At 40.5% G+C, this 22496-nt stretch overlaps 1 protein-coding gene across 2 annotated transcripts in view; it reads left to right on the top strand.

Annotated features, from left to right (window-relative positions):
• The window catches only part of PCCA (propionyl-CoA carboxylase subunit alpha), a 414664-nt gene that overhangs the window by 320743 nt on the left and 71425 nt on the right, over window positions 1-22496 (top strand). For both annotated transcript variants that reach the window (XM_059143714.1, XM_059143713.1), the window contains one exon: window positions 17658-17711. In XM_059143714.1, coding sequence (XP_058999697.1) covers window positions 17658-17711 — 54 coding nt within the window. The remainder of the gene's footprint in view (window positions 1-17657; window positions 17712-22496) is intronic.

Raw genomic sequence — 22496 nt, 5'->3', positions numbered from 1 at the left:
CACAAATATATATTAATTTGTATAAAAGCTAAAGAACACAACAAAAACCCGAATATTTACCATCCGGATTAAACAAGGAAACATTCCCAGTACTACTGCCTTTCCTCTGTGCTCTTTTTTAAGTAAATCCTTCCTCCTGCCCCCGAGAGGTAACTACCATCTCAATTTTTAAATTGCACTTTAAATACATTTTAAGTGCATCTCTCCCTTCCTCTTCTGTAGGAATGTTACATATCCATACTGTAAACAGTATGTTGTCAGCTTTTGAGTGTACATCGTTGGCACTGTACTCTCTCTCTGCTTCTGTGAGTTGCTCATGTTTGTGAGGTTGGTCATTGGATGCATGTAGCTTTCTTTATTTCCATGCTATATGTTATTAAGTCATGTTAATATACCACAATTTATTCTTTCTCTCCTCGGTAGATGTTGTGTTACTTACTTTGTTTTCAGAACAAATACTGTTTCTATGAATGTTTCTCTTTGTGTTTCTTCTTGAAGAGTTTCTTCAAGGAATATGCAAATAGAACAGCTGGTTGCAGGGACTATATTCTTAATCCTGCCCAGTAATGCTGAAGGGTTTTTCCTCTGTGGTTGTACCAATATATGTGTCTACCAACAGTGCTGCTATCAAGAATATGAATAATAAGAAAACCTAATTGTATACCTACTGTGTCAGGCACTGACTTTTCTATACAATTCATCTGTATCAAAGTATTTAATCCTCACACCAATCCAATGTACTAGTGTTATCCTGCATTTTGCAGTTGGGGAAACTGAGGCCTTAAAAATACTAAATTACTCACTCAGAGCATTCTGCTAATAAATAGAAGAGCCAGGATCTGGACCCTGGAACAATTTAACAATTTGGCTTCACATCCTAGGTAACTCTTGGTATCCAGACTATTTAAGTTTTTCCTGGCTGGTGGGTTTAAGTGGTATCTCTTTGTGATCTTACATATATTGGTTAGTAATGACAATGAGCATTTAAAATATATATTTATTGACACTCCTGTTTTCTCTTCTGCAAACTACTTGTTCATGGCTGTTGCCCATTTTGATTTATTGGAGTATTTCTTTTTCTTATTGATTCATAAAAGTTCATATTTTTGTGAATCCTCATCCTCTGTTAGTGGCTCATGTAGTAAATCTATGTTTAATATTCTAGGAACCACTATACTTTTTCCACAGTGGCTGCACCATTTTATAGTCCTACCAGCATTGTGCAAGGATTACAATTTCTCCACATATTCACCAATGCTCCCCCCTCCCCATGGTTTTGTTCTAGTATAACAATACTAATGGGTATGAAGTGGTACCTTATTGTAGAATAAGATTCATTTAGATAATTATTGAGAAAACATTCTGAGTACTTCCTAATAATTGGCCTTCCTTTATCTTTTTTTTTTCTTAACCAGGTAACCACTTTACTGCACAAATGGAACTTTTCTAGTGCAAGTAGAAGAAACTTTTAAAAAAATTTATTTATAACTCTTCTTTCAAACCCATTTTCTCAGCTTATTCTTTCATCCCCTGCATAAAATCATAAACAGTTCTGTCATATAGTTACTACAAGGGGATATGCAATCAGTTTTCTACTTGGGATAAGGTGTGTTTATTTTTTTATTTATTTGAGAGAGAGTGGGAGAGATAGAGTGCACAGAGGAAGAGGCAGAGGGAGAAAGAGACTCCCTGCAGAGCAGAGAGCCTGATGTGGGGCTCCATCCCAGGATCCTGAGATCATGACCTACCCAAAGGCAGATGCTTAATGGACTAAGCCACCCAGGCACTCCAGGAGGGGGTGTGTTTGAAAATCAAGTTCACTGTAATGTCAAAACTGATATAACCTCTCTTCCCGTCCTCAGTTCCTCCTCAAGACAGAAATTTTTTGGGAAAGATGAGAGTATTGTTGGTTTCTTCTCTCTTGCTTTATGTCCTCTCTCACTTCTTACTTGCCATCTGGGCTTTCTCCAAAGTTGCAGTTTGGGGTAAGGAGGGGAGGAACATGGTAGGAAGAACTTAAGTGACCTGGGCTAATGTAACCTGTCATTCATTATTCTGGGGGCATGGCAAACATCTAAAGTTGGCTGTTGTCTTCAAGGATGCTTTTTGTGGCTTTGGGAGAATTTCTCACCTATAGAAGCCTTAAAGCCTATTCTGTTTTTTTCCAGTTGACTTTGTCCCCCTGATTCTCATCCCTCTAGATTTTCCTGTTGAGCAGGGTCTCTCATAATGACCCAGGCTGGGCCTCTTCTGCACAGTCCACATTGGGACACAAGAAATAATCATCAGTGCATGCCTCATCATACTCTTCTCTCTTTTTGTCACCAAAACAATTGTTAGCCTTATGTACATGTCCCTCAAAATCCAGGAGATGCATGGAAAACCAAGTGATTCTCTTAAAATGCCTTTCACTTAAAAGTGTTCAACCTTGAGTTCTTAGCGTAATAATTCAGCCTCCACTGATTAATTTTTAATTTCTTTCATATGCTTTTGAAGTGGGAGATGGGCAGTTGTTGGTTTTGTAGTTCTTAGCATGTTCTGTTAGGTAGCTAGTCTAGCTTCTTACTTAAGAAAATATGAGTACTTAGCACCTGTTTAGTTTTATTACTGAATCCCTGTGGCTACATGAAAAGTAGCAGTTAGTGTCTTTCTCTGACTAGATGATCAAATAGTTGGGTAGAAAGCAAAGCTTTGCTTTAGGACTTAGCTCCCTGTTCATCCAATCAAATTCAGTCGTATCACATTATTTACTTTCCTGGTTTTCACTGGTAAACCTCATGAGCTTGATATTATCCCTGCCTGCCTGCCTGCCTTCCTTCCTTTCTTTCTCTTTCTTTCAGTTATGTTTATTTATTTGCCCGAGAGGGAACACAAGCAGGGGAACAGGGAGAGGGAGAAACAGGCTTCTGCTGAGCTAACAGTCTGATGTAGGGCTCGATCCCAGGACGCTGGGATCATGACCTGAGCCAAAGGCAGACGCTTAACAAATGAGCCACCAAGATGCCCCTATCCATTAATTTCTTTAAAAAATAAACTGTAATTTGGTGTGTACCATCATTTGGATAATGAATGTCATAGGTTACTTACTTCCTTTAATTGATCAAAGTTTTCAGTTTCGATTAACCCTTCAGTTAGCACTACCCTGCTGACTTCCTGGCCCATGGAAAGGCTCAGCAACCAAATGGATGAGTGGATGGATAGTCATCTTGCATTTTGTAATTTCAGAAATAAATCTGCCTTGGGCGCCTGGGTGGATTTGTCGGTTGAGCATCCGACTCTTGGTTTCAGCTCAGATGGTGACCCAGGGTTGTGGGATCGAGCCCTGTATCAGGCTCCACGCAGTGTGGAGTCAGCTTTTGCTCCCCACTCCACCATGTGCTCCCTCCCTCGCTCTCTCTCCAATAAATGAATAAATAAAATCTCCTACAACAAAACAATTCTGCCTCTTCTGTACTTTCAAGATTTAGATTTTATTTCTCTAAGACTGCATTGAATTAGACTTTGTTCATATGACAGCCTTCTTAGCTGTTTTATCAATTCTCTTTAATTCCCAACTTTCTGATAGTTGCAGAATCTGTTCTCTATTAGAGAACATTGCAGCTTGATCTCTCTGGATACAGAACCACCATAGTTCTTGCGAGAGCAAAGACCACTCCCAAAAGTATTGTGCTCACCAAGCACATTTCTTTCCAGTCAAGGAAATACCTAATTTTCCTACACTGTTTAAGGCCAATAGTACCACCTATTGATAGGTATAGAGAAAGGTTCAGTTCAGACTGTTCCTGATTTCCTTTCTCTCAGAGTTTTGTGCACCCATTGCTTGAACTCTCTCTTCCCCAGCATCACTAATAACTCATCGTTCAGCTAAGTCTACTGCACAACCTCTTACTTCAACTTACCCACATGGCTGCTTTAAGTCTTTTTCTTTTCTGACGTCTAGAAAGTCCTATTCACGGACAGAAATTCTAATCATTGTTAGTAACTTTAAGTGTAGAGCTAGTGTGCCGTTTATCTGAAAGGAGGAGAACCCTGTATTTTGAAATGAAGTGATTTATACTGAAGAATGAGCACACAAACATCAAAGACTCTTGAAGATACTTCTAGGTCCTCCAGAATTTTTATAAGCTTTTAATCTATTTCTTCATATAATAACTAAACCAAGTTTTCCTCAGATAGTCAAGGAAAATAAAATGAGAGTATTTCATATTTCCTTTTTTCGTTGTTGTTTTTTTGGGTATATACCAGTATTTTTCTATTATTTCCATTGCAAATAGAGAATCCATCAGTAATGATGTTTATAAAATAGGTCTTAGGGGTATAATCTGAAAACCTACAATCATTTCTCATTTCTGGTGTGGGAAGGTATAATCTCATTTTCAAATTACCAGTTTAAAAAGTTACAGACTGGAGCAGCACTGTCCAGTAGAAATCTAATGAACCATATATACGCAATTTTAAGTTTCTTAGTAGCCACCCTAAGAAAGTAAAAACAAGTGAGATTAATTTCACTAATCCATTTTGTTTAACTCCGTGTATTCAAAATGTTAGCATTTCAAAATGAAATAATACAAAAAATTATTAATGTGATACCAGAAACAACACACTTCCCTGGCGTGCATATATACCCGTAATAGCTTAGAAGCAACAGAACTATGAATGTGAAATGCAGTCATACCAGAACAAGGAAATTGTGTGTAAAGAAAATTATATTCCACAGAGTCTATGTTTAAATTACTTAATATTTTTAAAAGATTTTATTTATTTATTTGAGAGAGGGAGCATGAGAGAGAGAGAGAGCGCGCGCCAGCGAGCATGAGTGGGGGAGGGTCAGAGGGAAAAGCAGACTCTCCGCCCAGCAGGGAGCCCCGTGCCAGACTCCACCCCCATCCCCAGATTCCAGGACCAGGACCTGAGCCAAAGACTGTCACTTAACCAACTGAGCCACCCAGGCGCCCTAAATTACTTAATATTAAATAAAATGGAAAATTTAATTTCTCAGTCGTTGTAGTCACATTCCAGGTAGACACAGGTGGCTAGTGGGTCGCTTACAAAAGAAACCTGTCATAAATAAGAGTGCTCCTAGAAGAAAAACATACTGGTTTTTTTGTGCTCCCCTATGTGTCAACCAGTTTTGGCTTTTATCATTTAAAATTAGGAGTGGGTGAATTAAATTCATTTTTAAGCAGAAGATGAATTTATCCTCTAGTTGACGAACTTTCACATTTTATTTTAGAATTGTAACAAAACTTAGGACTACTTGTAATACGTGGAATGATTACCTGCTTACAGCATATAATGAAGGGTTGGAACAAAAGATTTGCCATGTTTTGTAGGTGTAGAGCTCGCTGTATTGTCTCCACACACCCTAGCACCTCTGTAGCTTGGAACAGGCTGCTCAAATAGAATTTTATATTATTTTATTTTTTTTAAATTTCTGTGACTATACTCTATTCCTATGCAGCATTCCTTTTGACCTTGAAAGAGGCCCTTCAGTTTTACTCTGAACAATTCAAATAGTTCTTCCATTTCTTATGGTGTAATTTGTCTGCTGGGATTTAATGTGTTGCTTCTTGCCAGCATTTTACATACTAGATTTTCATTTCGCGTGGTCACGTTGTTTGAACATTTGCAGGCAGAGCTGCCGCCTGCTATTGGCCTGTTTCTTTGTGTGGCATGATTTCTTCTATCCACCTGCTCACAGCAGGTTGTCTACAGGCCTGAAGAGTAGCTAAATACTTTTGAAAATATCTTGCGATCCTGCTAAGGTTTAACAGTCTCTGCGTTTGTGTGATGTGAAGCTATTCATGATGTACCTTTGAAGGCTTTTCTTCTTTTTATTTCTCATATTCTTTCTTAAATATTTTCAAGAGAAGATAAATTTATGATAAATAACAGTGCAAAGCTGACTGCAGCACTGGTGCGTTCTACGATGAATAGGTTATTGATACTCAGCTAAGTGGAACTAATTTTCTATGTTAAAGCAGACACATTGGGAATAGTGTCACGGGAATGTCATGTTATTTACCGCAGAATGCCAGATTAAATGGATTATTTGTGCACTGATTGCGATGTTAAATAGATTACATAACATGATAACTTAAAATGCTCAGTGGGCCCGTGTGATATAGGATATTATATATAAGCACATGAATATGGTAGAGCTGTAGTTGTGTTTGCAGATTGAATAACTGTGATATGTTTGCAAATGCTTGTCTACCCAGAATTTGAATAGATTTTTAAGCTTTAAACTTTTCTCCTTTTTTTTGAGGAAAATGAATTGCGTCTCGTACCTCTTGAGTAAGGGACGTTGAAAAGAAGCTATTTTCTTTTTTTTAAGTTTTGTAGGTGAAAGCAATGCTCACATCTTCTGGGAAGATACTTTTGTTATAATTCTTATAAATGTGCATAGATGCTAAAGTAAATATTTTAATAATATTTTAATTAGAAAATTAAGTAAGTGGCTTATGTGTTTGCTTATATTTTGCCAGTATCAAAAAAAAGTGGCTCTGGAAGCGATCTTCTGTTTTTAGTACCAAAATAAATGTTTTCCGTGTTTTTCAGCTGTTTCTCCCCATCCCTTTAGAAGTAATTAGCTGTTATTTTGTACTATGTGCATGTGATTACTCTAGAGTTATCAAATGTAATATGAAACCATCTATTTAGGATGTATAGGATATATAAATATATAACTTTGTAAGTGGAGGTTGGTATTTTTTTCCAAAGAAGTAGGAAACGAGAGAGTAATTATTAACCATCTCCTTTTCACATTCCTGAAAACATCAATTACAGTTACACATCTTAGAAACAAGCCCACCAGGAGAACAGAAATAACTCCTTTCACTACGCTTTGAAAAATTTAATCACAATTTAACAGCTGGGTTGTATTTACAACTATAATTTAAAATATTAATTTTGACACCTCTACCTGCTTTTGTAATGGAGTCCCAGAAGCTTGGCTGTTTTCTTGTCTCTAGTGGCACTGGTTTTATGATTTGGAGCTGCTTTTAAAAATTTACTATAATGGGAAAATGTCATTCTGCGTCTCCTCTTGCTCCTCCCCCCATGTGTTTTTTTTTTTCTCCTCTACTATCTGTTTACTAGAAAATGATATTTTAGTAGCTGCCAGAAGGAGAGAATTTTGCATAGTATAAACACCGATTGTGGAAATGTGGAAAAGAATGCAAGCAGCTGCCGCGGAGCGCGATAAGACAAATCCCGTAGTAATTGGCCTTTACCGCACGTTATCATGCTGGATATCAGCGAGGGGAAAAAGAAAACTATTACTATTTCTTCCTCTTACTGTTCAGTGAGATTACTTTTTAAAGGTGAAATTGCCTCTGATTTCATTATCCCAGAAAGATATTTTTGGAGCATTATTTTGTGAATGTTTTTCTTTTTTTGAGTGAACGGCCTTTGCTAATTTTCTGTGAATTTGATTCCCGCAAATCCTGAAGTCGTTTCAGTAATCAGAGTCTTACTTCTTGAATATTCTTTCTTTAAAGAAAAAAAAGGTCTGTGTTTTGTAAATGTTGGAGCAGAATATCAAAATAAGAACAGAAGGAGTTTTTATCTAGCTCTAAATTGCCACTTAAACTAGGAAAAGGGGTAAAAAAGCACTTGGAGAAAATATTTGAATAAGGATGGGGTATGTTTCATGAAAATAAAAGTCTTAATTTTGATTTTATTTTACTTTCTGTTACTGGCTTGTCAGATGGTCAGTTTGTGTTTGTTTTGGCATTTCCGACTCTTTGTAAGCTCTGATACTTTGTTCTTTGTGAATTCTAAAACCTAATTGTCTTCATCATGAACTGTGGGAAAATTGTGTATTCCTGGGTTTTGTATAGAGATAAATTCCAGTTTGAATGAAATTTTATTTCTCCATTTTTTATGATACCAGTCCTTATTGCGGAGCCGTGTCAGGTTTGGGCAGTTCTCTTCTTCCTGCTCTCTCCCTCACTCTCGTAGCCACTGCCCCCCCCCCCCCCCCGATAATGTACAACATTTACAATGGGGATGTAGATCCCAAAGGTGTAAACACACAAGGTAATTTGAGCACTAAGAAGATCGATGAAGGCTATAAGATAGGGTACTTCATAGGAAGTACCTAAAGGAGGTAGCTTTAGCAAGGGTGGCTGGAAAGTTGTTCCTGAACAGCATACATTGAGTTGAGACCTAGGAGGAGAAGGGGGCAGCCACATAAAAATTTAGGGGGTGAAATTCCCAAGTTGCAGGCATGGCAAGTGCAAAGGGTCTGAGACAGGCACAAGCCTGGTTTGTGCAGAGGCCCAGAGGAAGGCCAGCATCTTCAGTATAGCTTAGAAGAGTAGGAGAAGATAGGCAGGGACTAGATGGTATTAGGGGTCTTTGTAGGCCAAAAGTTTTGGGTTTTATTCAGTTCCTACTGTGAACTTTTTGAAGGGTTTTGAGTAGAAGAATGATGCGATGCGATTTAAAATCACTGCTGTGAGGAGGCTAGACCATAGGGGCAGTGGTGGGATTAAGTGAACGTTTGTTTGATCTGTGTAGTGGGCCAGGTGAAAGCTGCTGATGGCCGAGACCAGGAGGCGGCAAAATCCAGCCCGTGGCCTGTTTCTGTACGGCTCCCAAGTTGAGTGGTTATTACGTTTTTAAATGGTTGGGAAAAATTTACAAGAAGAATAGCGATTCATGACACATGGAAAGTATGTGACATTTAGATTCCAGTGGCCGTAAATACAGTTTTACTGGAATAGGGCCATATTCATTTGTTAGTTATTTGCTGTGACTGCTTCTGGAATTTGTGAGTAGAACCCTAATACCCTGGTTTTTCCCTATCCCATAGCAATTCAGAGACTTAGCAGTGGTAAAATTTGTTGATGTTTTTGAGCTCAGAACCAAGATTTAAATTTTTCCGAACAAGAAGAACCACCCTCAGCCGCTGTATCAAACATCGAATGGCTTTGAAAATTAGCTTGTGCTGCAGATTTGATGTTTGTTAATGAACTCAACCTAAAATTGCAAGACAAAACAGTACTTACATGCAAAATTTATACTGTGGTAATACCATTTTGACAAGTAATGTTCGAATTACAGCTAATGTCAAGCTGCTTTTTACACTTCCCAGGCTGTGAACTGCAGTTTCAGGAAGTGAACTGCAGTTTCAGCAGCGTTTTTCAAACTTCCATACAAGAGCAAAGGAAATGTCCATATTTAACATCCATCTCCTCGTGCAGGCGAGCTCTTCCACCTAGCCTAGAATCGGAAGTGACCCAACTGCCGTGTATGGTGAGCCGGAAGGCACTTATCAGGAGAGGAATCGTAACAGAATCCTGTAAATGCCCTCCAAGCAATGAGTGTGCTTAAGGAAAGCCCCGTGCTTGAGGCTTCTTGTCCGTATTTAGCAGAACCTGTCTGTGGTGAGAAGGTATTTTCAAAGGTGTAACAGCGGGGCCCATGGGTGGCTCCATTGGTTAAACATCTGCCTTTGGCTCAGGTCATGATCCTAGGGTCCTGGGATGGAGCCCCAGTTCAGGCTTCCAGCTCGATAGGGTGCCCGCTTCTTCCTCTCCTTCTGCTGCTCCCCCTTGCTTGTGGTCACGCGCACGCTCTCTTTCTCAAATAAATAAAATCTTCAGAAACAATAAGGTAAAAGAGGTAGAATTGCATTGCAGATCAGCATTAACAGATGCATATTTGCTTGCCATTGATTTTGATGACAGAGAACACTAACTTTAAGCCCCAATTAAATAGAATTTTATCCCTAAATAAGAGGATTCCATTTTCATTATTAGTGTTACCAAAAAATTGTGCTTAGGTATTACTATATTTTGAATGTTGTCCAAAAAATTGTGAAAATCTGTTTTCTTTCTTGTTCTATAACTAACTACCTCATATCCTCAATTTTGCCTCAGAAAGCCTAAAACATTGACCTCATGGCCCTTTACAGAAAGAGTTCATCAAGCCTTGGCTTAGATTAAGGTGGTAGCAGGCAAGATGGTAAGAAGTGAGCTACTTTGGCATTTATTTGGGCGGGAAGACAGAAAAGATGGATGGATCAGATGCCAGGTAAAAGTGAAGACTAGGCAGCTGCGTGACAGATGGCGGTGGTTATGGAGATGGGAGATAGCAGAGGATCAGGGTTGGGGAGGTAAATCAGTAGTTCTGTTTGGACTTTATAGGTTTAATATGCACATTAGATACCCATGTGTCAAGGTCCTGCTAACAGTCGTCTCTGTGAGTCTTGAACTCATAGGGCAAATGGGAATTGCAAACATACATCCCATAGTCATAAGCCTGTAGATTTTCTCTCAAAACGTGGATCTGCCACATATAAAAGGAACTTACACCATACATAAAGATGTACTTAAGTGAATTAAAGACCTAAATGTTACATCTAAAACCATAAAACTTATAGAAGAAGGTGGAGGCCAAAAGCTTCTTGACAGTGGACTTAGGAATGATTTCTTGGATACAACACCAAAGTCCGAGGCAACAAAGGAAAGAGACAGATGGGACTACATCAGACTTCAAAATGTCTGTGCATCAGAGGTCACGAACAACAGAGTGAATGGGAGAAAAAATTTGCGAATCCTGTATCTGTACAGGGGTTAATATCCAGAATTTATAAAGAACTACAACTTAACAAGAAGACGAACCTTATCTACCTACCTACGTACCTATCTATTTATAAAGATTTATTTATTTAGGGACGCTTGGGTGGCCCAGATGGTTAAGGATCTGCCTTTGGCTCAGGTCATGATCCTGGGGTCCTTGAGTAGAGCCACTGGGCTCCCTGCTTAGTGAGGAGTGTGTTTCTCTCTCTTTCTCTACCCCTCCCCACCACTTCTGCACATGTGTATGCGCACGCGCGCGCTCTCTCAAATGAATAAATTAAATCTTTGTAAAAATAAGATTTATTTATTTATTTTAGAGAGAGGGTGTGTGAGCAGGGACAGGGAAGGCCAGAGGGAGAGGGAAAGAGAAGCCCCAGAAGAGTCCCTTCTGAGTGAGGAGCCCCGACCTGGGGCTCAGTCCCAGGACCCTGAGATCATGACCCAAGCTGAAATAAGAGTCTGAAAAATCCAGAGTCATAAGCTTAACTGACTGAGTGACCCAGGTGCCCCCCAAATTAACCTGATTTTAAATTGAACAAAGGACTTAAATGGTCTTTTATCCAATGGTGATATACAGGCAATAAACATAACAGTAATTTGCTCAACCTTACTCATCATCATAGAAGTGTAAATCAAAATGACAATGAGGCAACATTCCACATCCTTTAGAATGGCTACAACCCCCCCCCCCAAAAAAAAACCCAGAAAATAACAAGTGTTGGTGAGAACATGGAGAGAGTGGAATGCTTGTGCAGTGTTGGTAGAATTATGAAATGGTACAACTTGAATGGAGACTAGTATGAGGGTTCTTCAGAAAATTTAAAAATTAGTACTTAGTGGTCCAGCAGTCTCACTTCTAGATCTATATTGGAGAGAATTGAAAGCAGGTCTTTTTTTTTTTTTCTTTAATATTTTATTTATTTATTTGACAGAGAGAGAAGAGGAAGCACACTCCCTGCTGGGCAGAGAGTCCAATTCCGGGCTTGATCCCAGGATCCTGGGATCATGACCTGAGCCAAAGGCAGAGGCTTAACCCACTGAGCCACCCAGGTGCCCCTTGAAAGCAGGTCTTAAAGAGTTATTTGAACACCCCAGTTGATTGCAACATTGTTTTGAATAGCTAGGAGGTCAAAGTAACTAAAATGTCCATCGCAGATTAATGGATAAGCAAAATATAGTATATACATACACTGGGATAATACTCAGCCAAAAAGAGAAAGAAATCCTGTCACATGGTTAAACCATGAAGACATGCTGAGCGCAGACAATAAATGACAACTACTGTTATGTGTCCACTTATATGAGGCACCTAAAGCAGTCAGATTCCTTGAAACAGAAGGTAGAGTGGTGGTTACCAGGGTCTGTTGGGAGGGACAAAGGGGCAGTTCTTTAGTGGGTACCAAATTTCAGATTTTCAAAATGAGAAGGTTCTGAAGGTCTGCTTCACGACAACATAAATATACCTTACACACTGAACTGTGTACTTATGAATGGTTAAAATGGTAAACTGTGTTGTGTTTTTTACCACACCCCCCAAAAATCTATTAGTTGAAAAAATCACAGGAGCCAAGCAATTTTAAAAAAGAAACAAAAGTTGGAAGAATTATACGGCCTGATTCCAAGAATAATTATGAAACAGCAGCGTCAGGACAATATGGTATTGGTAGAGAGATACGTAGAACAGAATGAAGTATAGAAGTAGAGCTAGAAACAGGTGGTCAGTCGATTATTGGCAAAGATGCTAAGGAATTTTAAACTAAATAACTAAAATGAACTCATTTTAGAGAGCACATCAGTGGTTGCCTGGGGGCATTGATGAAGATTGGACTGTGAAAGGGCAGGAAGAACCTACTGGAGGTGGTGGTGATGTTCTGCATGTTGATTGTGGAGGTGATTTCTTAAAATTGTAGAAAGTCATTGAATTCTGTACTTTAAATGGAATGCAGTCTTTTGTACCTAAGTCATGCTTCAGAGTAGTTGATTTATTTTAAGATGGGCATGGGGATTGAGGGGAAGCATGCATGTGGTGAGATGACACAGGGAAAGAAAGTAGATGGGAAAGGAGAGAGCTGAGGACTGGGCTTCCTGGAGCTCATTCAGTTTCTGCAGGTAGAAATTGAATGAGGAGACAGAGAAGGCTAAGAAAGAACTGGCAGGGAGGCAGGATCAAAACCAGGGGCATGGATATCCTTGAAGTCAGTGAAAGAATTGTGTTTGGGAAAGCAAATCGTTGGCAGTTCATAGCATAACATTGCTGGAGAAGATGAGGACGAAGCCCACTACTGATAGGTAAGGTAATGTGGAAATCATACGTGATCTTGATGAGAAGGCCTACAGCCAGTGGGGGAAAACACATGGCAACAGGTTCAGAGGAGAATGGAAAGGGGCAACAGAGAGACCATGGAGAGAGACAACTTTTTAAGGAGTCTGGCTGTGAAGGGTAAAGGGGACAGTAGCTGGAGGGAAATGACTATGGAACTTTCTTTTTTATTCTTTGCATTTTATTTGTTGAAGGAATGGGATCCTTTGTCCTGCACGGTTTTCCACAGTCAGAACTGAGCTGATTGCATCCCAGTAGTGTGGCTTAACATGTCCTCCATCCTTTGTTTTCTGTAAATTGATAGGCGGACCTAGAGGTGTAATCAGATTCGGGTGCCATTATCTTCAGCGAGACTGAGTCGTGCCTCTGTAAGAGACACTGTCTGGTCGCCACTCCCTTGATGCTCAGGCTTCGGTCAATAAATTCATTAAGGGTTACAAAACAATGATGTTCCAATATTGTCATTTTTTGTTCATTTACCAGGATTCACTCTTTTTTTTTTTTTTTAAAGATTTTATTTATTTATTTGACAGATCACAAGTAGGCAGAGAGGCAGAGAGAGAGAGAGAGAGGAGGAAGCAGGCTCCCTGCAGAGCAGAGAGCCCGATGTGGGGCTCAATCCCAGGACCCTGGGATCATGACATGAGCTGAAGGCAAAGGCTTTAACCCACTGAGCCACCCAGGCGCCCCCAGGATTCGTTCTTTTAAGAGAAACTCTACCTCAACACATTCTTAGGTTATCCAGGACTACAGTTTTCATAGAAAAGATAAATGCTGGACCCTTTCTCTTGACTTTGCAATTTCCAGAGAGTTGGTTCCCTATTATTCTCCAAAAGTGACTAAATGAGGGTGTTTTGTTTTTGTTTCTGGTATCCATTTTGAACTCATGGGATCAAACACACCTGGTCTGCTTCAATCCATCGCAGCTGTAATCCTTATTGACGGTCAGACTTGGCCAGCTCTGGCCAGGGAATTTTTTTAGTCCTAACGTGGCCCCGGTCTTTGATAGCTCCGCTGCTTTCTGGTTTGACAAGATACAGCAGCCTCATTTCTACCCCAAACCCAGGATCAGCCATTCTGCCAAGAAACCTTGATTTCTTGAAGTAGGAAGTGGGAAGTGGTATTTGTAGACAACATTTGGGGGACTAGGGATGTTTGTTACCCCGGGCCTCCTCAGTGTTCCTGTGGAAGATTCAGAAACTCTGCCACCGCCGCCATCTTCCCAGAATCCAACAGCCACACTTTCAATCAGAAAATTTCTCACTCTGAACAGCTGTTATGATTAAGTGTGTTGCTGCATGATAGAAGTGATTAATTGTGCTGATTCTGTTCTGGTAAATATGGACAGGATTCTGGATCTGTGCCTCAGGCTTCTGAGGAAGGAAGATTTAACTGCTGCTGGGTTGAGTCCCAAGTTTGTAGTAATGGCGATGCTTTCACTGAGTATTTTCCTCACTGCTCTTAAAATATAAGCAGCAAGGAGGTCAGCGGATCATTGGACTACCTGTCCTCAGTCTGCGTCATTCTACAGCATTTTTCCTAATTTTCTGACGGCCACACCTTGAACTCTCCCAGCAAAACTTGCACAAGATGGTCGCAGATTGAGGGATATATAGGTCACTCTGGTCTTTCATAGTATGGAAAAATTTCAGAATTCTTGAAGATTGATTTTTTGTTTTCATTTCTGTGACACTGACCTGCATGCTGTTGGGATTAAGGAGGAAGTGGAAGAAATGGTCCTTGTCCTTAAAAGAGCTCACCCCCTAAGTGCTGATCGGGTCTGAGATTGTGGTGATACTCCATCATGCACAGCAGAGCTGTCCCAACCCTGCACAACTCCTGGGGTCAGCATTCTTCTTCTCCTGTTGCAATGTAGGCAAATTACTTTTATATCGCTGCATCTTTAATTTCCTCATAAGTAAAACAAAATGTAGATTTTGAGATCCATTTGCCCTCCAAATTCTAAGTTTCTGTGAACGAAACAGGCTTAGTTCTGCTTTTGGGTTCACCTCTATCTAGCCTTTCAGCCCCCCTCCCCCCACCCCCCAAGTGATTGCCACCTGCTGCATTTTCCTTGGTTTCCCAGTCCAGCTCCCCAAACCCCATTCCTTTATATCCTCAACCTTACATCAGACCATCAGTCTTTCTAAAACAACCGTGTTAGTCCCCGGTTTTTAAGTATAAGAACCTGATTAAGTGTGAACTCTGTGCAAGATGGGACTTGGCTCTGTAATTCTTCTCGGTTTTCTTTTCCTGCCCCTTCACTCTATTAACCAAACTGATCTCTGGCCCCATGAGACCATTCACCACACCTCAAACTCCCCATGCTTTTTCTTCAGCTGAAATTTGCGTACACTGGCCCATCGGACCAAAAGTGTTTCATTTATTTCCCTTTTGGAGAATGCTCATGTTTTAGTACCCGGCTCTACTGTGTATCTGTACGTCTTCCTTAACCTTTCTGGGCATCTAGCTGGTCTGGCCTCTTATCCATTAATACTTTGTACATTTTGTACTATGGATTTATCATACTGAGTTATCATTTATTTCTGCACTGTACCACACACACCACGCTGAGTGTGCTGGTCAGACTACGGTTGTGCTGAGTCACCGGGGCAGGACTTGTGGGTGAGGTGACCATCTTCTTGTCTTGGTGCATTAATCCACTTTCCTTCTGACTGATCTAACTTCCCTCAATCAAGGAACTGGGGGCTGAGCTGGAATTCTGGAGATTTTCTCTGGGTTCTAGGACTTGAGTGATCTTAAAACTAGGGTTGGTAAACCTGCACTTTTTTTTAAAAAGGAATAAAGTTAGCACATTTCTGTTATAGTCATTGACAGGAAGCCCTCCCTCCAAGGCTACATCTGGGAACTTTAAAAAAAAAAAAGAGCCCACAGCTACTTAGTTAGAACTGCTTAATTTTTTTTTAAATTTTTTTTTGTGTGTGTGTGTGTGTGGAGTCTTTGAAGCAGTTGGACCCTTTCTGAGTAGCCCAGAAAGAAAGAATTTTGAAAAACAGGTTAAGAGTGAACAGAGCAATTTTACGGGTGAGAATTATCTGGGGAAAAATAAAAGTATAATTTACTTCCAGTGAACTCTTTAGTTATCTATTTAAAGCAAGCTAAAAATCGAGCAAGATACGCTTAAGTCATATTGTATTCACTTTGAGCAGTTTACAAATTACTTGCATAACATAGAGGTTATGTCTGTTTTCAGTAGTCTCTGAAGAATTGTGGTGTCCTCTTGTTATTTTAAACAAATGCTAACTTTTTATGACAGGTTTATTGAGATAGAATTCACATACCACACAGTTCACCCAAAGTGTGCAAGTCAGTGTTTTTTACTCTGTTCCCAGAGTTGTGCAGCCATCTCCGCAATCAACTAACAGAACATTCTCCCCAATGTGGAGAGAAACCCCGTACTAATTAGCTGGCATCTCTCATTTCCTCCCAGTCCTTGTCCCTTGGGCAGCTACCCTTCCTTCCTCCCTTTTCTTTCTTCTCTTTTTCCTCCCTTCTTCCCTCCCTTCCTTTCTAAAAGGAATTTGATCTGTGCTTTATACCTGGTTTTTCTTAAAGTTTGCTAAAAGCACGACCACTCCCATGCTGTATCAATGCTTCAGCTGATCCATAAGTAAATTATCATTTGACTGAAAAGACAAGTTCTTTAGGAAGTCGCTTACTTTTGTATAGAGACTATTATCCAAGAAGAATAAGAGAATAAGAGTTCAGACTTACTGGATAGGACTTGACTTCTGGGCTTCAGAAAGTTGTGGAACCTCTTCCTGAAGAAATTTTTCTTTTTCCCCTTAGACTTACTGGCTTTCATGTGGGCTTGCTTCTCCGGTCTCAGTCAGACGGAATGCGCCACGGAAAGCATGGCCAAGAATCATTTCTTACTGTCTCTCTTACTTAGGTACTAAGGAATAGACTTCTTGAACTTGTGCTAGATAATCCTTCCAAAGGTGTCTCTTACCCAAGCATGAGGTCTTCGCTTTTTCTTGAGCAGTCTGAAGAAGCCTAGGGCATCTTCTCTTTCCTGGATAGCTTTATCTAATGCATCTGTACAATCTGCTGCCCTTTCTTACTGTTCCAGACTTGACATTGGCAATCTCTGATGCTTGGCACCCTGCTCAAGAGTTAGGAGCATGTTTCTTTTTTCAGTAGGACAGCCAGAGTTTATGTGTATCTTCATGACTTTTACTCCTAGTTGTTGAGAGGTCCGTGAAGCTCCACCTTCGCTTCCCCTCCGCCACCCCACCCTCATTTTCTTAGGGAATCAAGAAATTCCTTCAGTCCTTTCCTTGGCAAGTGGTATAAAATAATCTACGCTAATGAAAACATGTGACATTTTGTGTGTTCTTAGGCAGCCTGTGCTAGCCCAGGAAGTTGTGATGACTGGGAAGTCTGTAGGGCCGCTGCGGGTCTTCTGCATAGGACCGTCAGACTGTGTTAATCTACTTCCTGTCTCTCTGGATTTGCCGTTCTGGACATTTTATGTACAGTGGAGTCCTATAACACGTGGTCCTTTGTGGCGGCCTTCTGCTGTCACACATATCAGTACTGCCTTCCTTTTTATGGCTGAACAATATTCCATTGTGTGAATATAAAAGATTTCGTTTACCCGTGTACCAGTTAATGGACATTTAGATTATTTGGCTATTAGGAATAATGATGCTATGAACATTCATGTACACATTTTTGTGTGGATGTGAATTCATTATACACTTCTTTTTTTTTTTTTCCAGTGCCTTTCTCGAGAAGCAGGTGGAAACATGAGCATTCAGTTTCTTGGTACAGTGGTAAGTATGAAAGGATTATTATTTTGTGTATTCACGAAATTACAGAGGAAAAAAAGCATCCAACAAGCTTTAGCCCTTGTATTTGAACTTGTCTTCATCATGGTTTTATTTCGCTATTACCAATCACACCAATGAGGTATGATCAAACAATACGGCACCTTATTGTTTTACTTGGCATTTCTCTGTGTACTGCATATGTGATTTGAACATTTCTCCATGTATTCATTTGCTGTATATCATTTATAATCTGTAAAATGTCTGTTTATGTTTTTTGGGTACCTTGTTCAGGTTGGGAATTCACTTTGGGTATTTCGGCTTGCTCTATGTTTATTGAGAAATCGGAGGAGAGGCCTGTGGCTTGGATCACAAGAGTCGTGATTTTGTAGCCATTGCGATATGAAGCACATTAATATGTGCATTTCTGGTTCACACATGTATAAAGGCACGCACAGTTTATGTATTGTAGCATATATGGTAGTATATGCGTAGGCACTGGACTAATGCTACATAAATTTTAAGTGTTGCCCTGAGATTTATAGTTATTTTTGTTTTTCTGATCAATAAGTTGTTCCTTGCTTTTTTAAATTTAAAATGTTGGGGCGCCTGGGTGGCTCAGTGGGTTAAGCCGCTGCCTTCGGCTCAGGTCATGATCTCAGGGTCCTGGGATCGAATCCCGCATCGGGCTCTCTGCTCAGCAGGGAGCCTGCTTCCCTCTCTCTCTCTCTCTCTCTCTGCCTGCCTCTCCATCTACTTGTGATTTCTCTCTGTCAAATAAATAAATAAATAAATAATCTTAAAAAAAAAAAATAAAATGTTAAACATTATTTCAATGCATGTCCTAAGAAATTAGGGTTCTCCAAAGAAAGAGAACCAGCAGGATAAGTTTGTGGGGTTGGGGATGGGGAGAGGAGGCAACTCCAAAATCTGCACAGTGGACCAGGAAGTAGTTGGAGTTCAAGACCAAAGACCGTGTACTTGCAGTATTTTTCTTGCTTGGTTTGATTGAATTATGCCCACCCAGATCATGGGGGTGATCTGCTTTACCCAGGGTCTGCTGATTTAAATGTTAATCTGAAAAATACCTTCATACAAATATCTAGAATAACGTTTGGCCAAAAATCTGGATACTGTGGCCTAGCCAGGTTGACACATAAAATTTACCATCACAGAAGTATACACATCCCATCCTCTAGAAGCATTTATATTATTAGCAATAGATATGTGGGCACACCTTGGAGATAGTGTGAGTTTGGTTCCAGACCATGGCAAGAATGCCTGTGTTGTAGGAAAGTGAATCAGATGAATTTTTTGGTTTCCCAGTGCATATAAAAAGAAATGTTTGCACTACAATATAGTCTCTTAAGTATGCAAACCATTATGTCTAAAAACACAGTGCACGTACCTTAATTTAAAAGCACTGTATTGCTAGGGGTGCCTGGCTGGCTCAGTCAGAGAAGCATGTGACTCTTGATTTTAGGGTTGTGAGTAAGAGCTCCACATTGGATGTAGAGAGTACTAGAAATAAACAAACTGTTAAAAAATAAAAATACTCTATTGCTATAAAATGCTAATCATCATCTGAGCTTTCAGTGAATTATAGTCATTGATCACAGGTTACAGCCATACAGTAATAATAAAGTATAGTCATAATATGAGAATTTGAAATATTGTAAGAATTAACCAAAATGTGATTCGGAGACGGGAAGTGAGCAAGTGCTGTTGGAAAAATGGCGCCAACAGGTTTGCTCAGTGCAGGTTTGCCACAGACTTTCAATCTGTAAAAAAAAAAAACCAAAAAACCAAAAACAAAACCCCACAGTATCTGCAACACACAATGAAGCAAAGCCAAACAGAATGTGGCGTGCCCATGTTCTTCTAGAAATAGAATCACAGAACTTTTCATGCAACAGGTCATGGGTACTTCTGTGTGTCTCACTCTCTCCTTGGATTCCAATAGAGTTCACCATGTCATATATTGAAAACTGAGCTCTCTCCACAGGCAGAACCCACAAACAAAACAAAGCATTTCTCTTGCAGTTTTTTCCTGTCTTGGAAAATGGCTACACGAGCTAAAAGCCCGTGTTGTCTTCTCCCACTTCCACTGCCCCCAGCCGGACCAAAGCCTTCTTCATGGCTCGTCTGAAATACAGCAGCCGTCTTCCCAGCTCTGCCCCTGCTCCATGGCCTGCTGTTAAAACTTGATCCTTCAAAACTATCAGTCAGGTCCGCTGGTGGTGTTACTCTTCTTCACACATGTCGGGCACACACCGCAGGGGCTCCTCATCTGGCTTTCCTCCTCCAGGACTGTTTGCTCCCCCCCCCCCCCCCCCCACTGACACCTGCACAGAAGTTTCTCTCACTTTCTTCAAGCCTTTACACAACAGCCACCGCCCCAGGGACGGCTTCCTGGCCACATCGTTTGAAAGTTGGACCACCTTTCCTCCGCTCTGTTCTTTTGCTTCAGCGGTTATCACTATTTGACATACTTTCCTGTTCGACACATTTTACTTTTTTGAAAAACTTGTTTCTTGGCCGGCTTTCCCACTTGAATGGACTAAGCTCCGGGAGCCTAGGGCTCTCGCCTGGTGTGTCCACCGCTCTCGCCCCGACCTCAGAACCGGGCCTTGGGCCCCGCAGGCACTCAGCGAATGCTTGTCGAGTGAATTCGTGACATTGGCAAGCATGGGACCCAAGGAGTTGACCTAAAAAAGGAGAGGAAAGCTAACACAAACAAACGGGGAAAAGGAAAAGCGTAGGGCCTTAGCAGTGAATCCGTCTTTCTGAGGCAAGGAACTTGCATCAGAAAAGAGAGCTCAGTTTGCCAAGGGTCCACAGCTGGTTTGGGGCAGACCAAACAGGGGGCTCTGATTTCTCTGTTCTTTCTTTTCGTCCACTTCAAGGCCCCTAAAATATGGTAGGAAACACACACACACACACACACTCACACACACTCACATACACTCATAAAAAACAGACCTGTTTATATAGCTGATACCCTTCCCCCAGCCCCGCCCGACATAGGTGCCTTGCTCACAAACCCCAAAGATTTTTCCACATTGTTTATGGAGCTTGTACAGAAAGGGAGTGTCAGAGTTTAGAGTCATTTCTAAGTACTCTAAAATTCTGCATCACAGCGGTTGGGATGGCCACTGCGGTTTGTTACAATGCATTTGTCTGCGTGTTCTCTTAGCAATAATAGATCAGTATGGAGGAGAGAAAGCAAAGGTTTTGAGACAGCGGGACCGCGAGGACGGATGCATGGTAATTTCCAGCGGGCGCGTGCTGCTTCCGCCCTCCTTTTCTAAAGCAGGTTCAGTTTCCGGAGCTTGCAGTCAGGAAGAGCACTAGCAGGTCCCGTGGTAAAGGAAAGACTTCTCAAACACACTTTGTCTTTGTGAGAATCCTTGTAGAATTTTCCATACGGGTTGGCTTTTGAATATTGTTAAATATGACATTCAATGTTCAAAGAGGATTTTAATTTTAAGAAGGACTTCTGTAGCATCCGTAAAGTTAAACAATGTTATTATTTCAATTCAGAGAAGGTATAGACTTCAAAATAAGTAATTTAATTCAGTTTTTACACACTTTGAACTTTAAAAACTACCATTTGTTTATTTACCAATAAAATAAATCCCTATGAAAATGAGATTTTATTAGATATAGAAATATTAAATATGATATAAAATGTTATAAATATACTTTACATATTTGTAATATGTGTAAAATAACAAAATATTTGTCAGTCACAAAGAGTAATGATAAAGACCTGTATACCCACTAGAATTTTTCTAAAAAAACACAAAAGTCATCAACTTTGAGGTTTACTATGTGCTCCTTCTTAATCCTGTCAGCTATTCTTTCTCCCCCCTTCACAGAGAACATCTTCCTAATTTTTAAAACTCCTTTTCTTTAAAATTTTCCCACATAAATGCATCCTTAAATATCAACAATTAAGCTTTGCATGCTTTTAAGCTTGATAATGCATGGGAGTATATTCAATAGTCGCGTATGACTTGGTCGTTTGGCTCCGTGGTGTGGGTGAGGTCCCCTCCACTGTTGATGGCACCCCTGGTGGTCTCTAGAGTCTTGGCTCTAACTCCATGCTGCCCTAAACATTTATGCCCACGAGCACATGATCCTGATTGCATATGTGCCAGAGGTTCGGTAGGGCCGATGAGCATCGGGTATGCGACGAATGAGTTCACTTGGTTCCACATTCTCACCAGTACCTGCTGTCATCAGATTTGTTCATATTTGCCGTCAGTAGTGTCCTCATTGTGGTTTTAATTAACCTCCTCATCATTAAGGAAGTAGAACACATTTTTTCTGCATTTAGTCTGTTCCTCATTCTGTGCAGTAAGACTGGATACATGCATGAGTTTAGTCTCTTTATGTCATTTGCATTTTTAATAAGGCACCGTGGATTGCATCAGACCACATGAGTAGCTCCAACCAGGAGCTGTGAATGGAAGTGACTATCAAGAACTGTGGAGGGTTGGGGCGCCTGGGTGGCTCAGTTGGTTAAGCCTCTGCCTTTGGCTCAGGCTCCTGGGACAGAGCCCTGCATAGGGATCTCTACTCAGCAGGGAGCCTGCTTCCCCTCACTCCCCGGCCAGCCTCTCTGCCTATGTGTTCTCTTTCTTTCTGTCAAATGAATAAATAAAATCTTAAAAACAAAACAAAACAAAAAAAAACTGTGGAGGGTCTGAGATTTTACCCTACTTGGAGCTGACAGCCCCCTATAGTCATGGATGCTGGTAGAAGAGACAAGACTCCGGGGTCAGA

This window comes from Mustela lutreola, chromosome 13 (genome assembly GCF_030435805.1).
Source record: "Mustela lutreola isolate mMusLut2 chromosome 13, mMusLut2.pri, whole genome shotgun sequence".
Taxonomy (NCBI): domain Eukaryota; kingdom Metazoa; phylum Chordata; class Mammalia; order Carnivora; family Mustelidae; genus Mustela; species Mustela lutreola.
The sequence above is the reverse complement of the archived record's forward strand: the minus strand, read 5'-3'. Positions and strand labels throughout refer to the sequence as shown.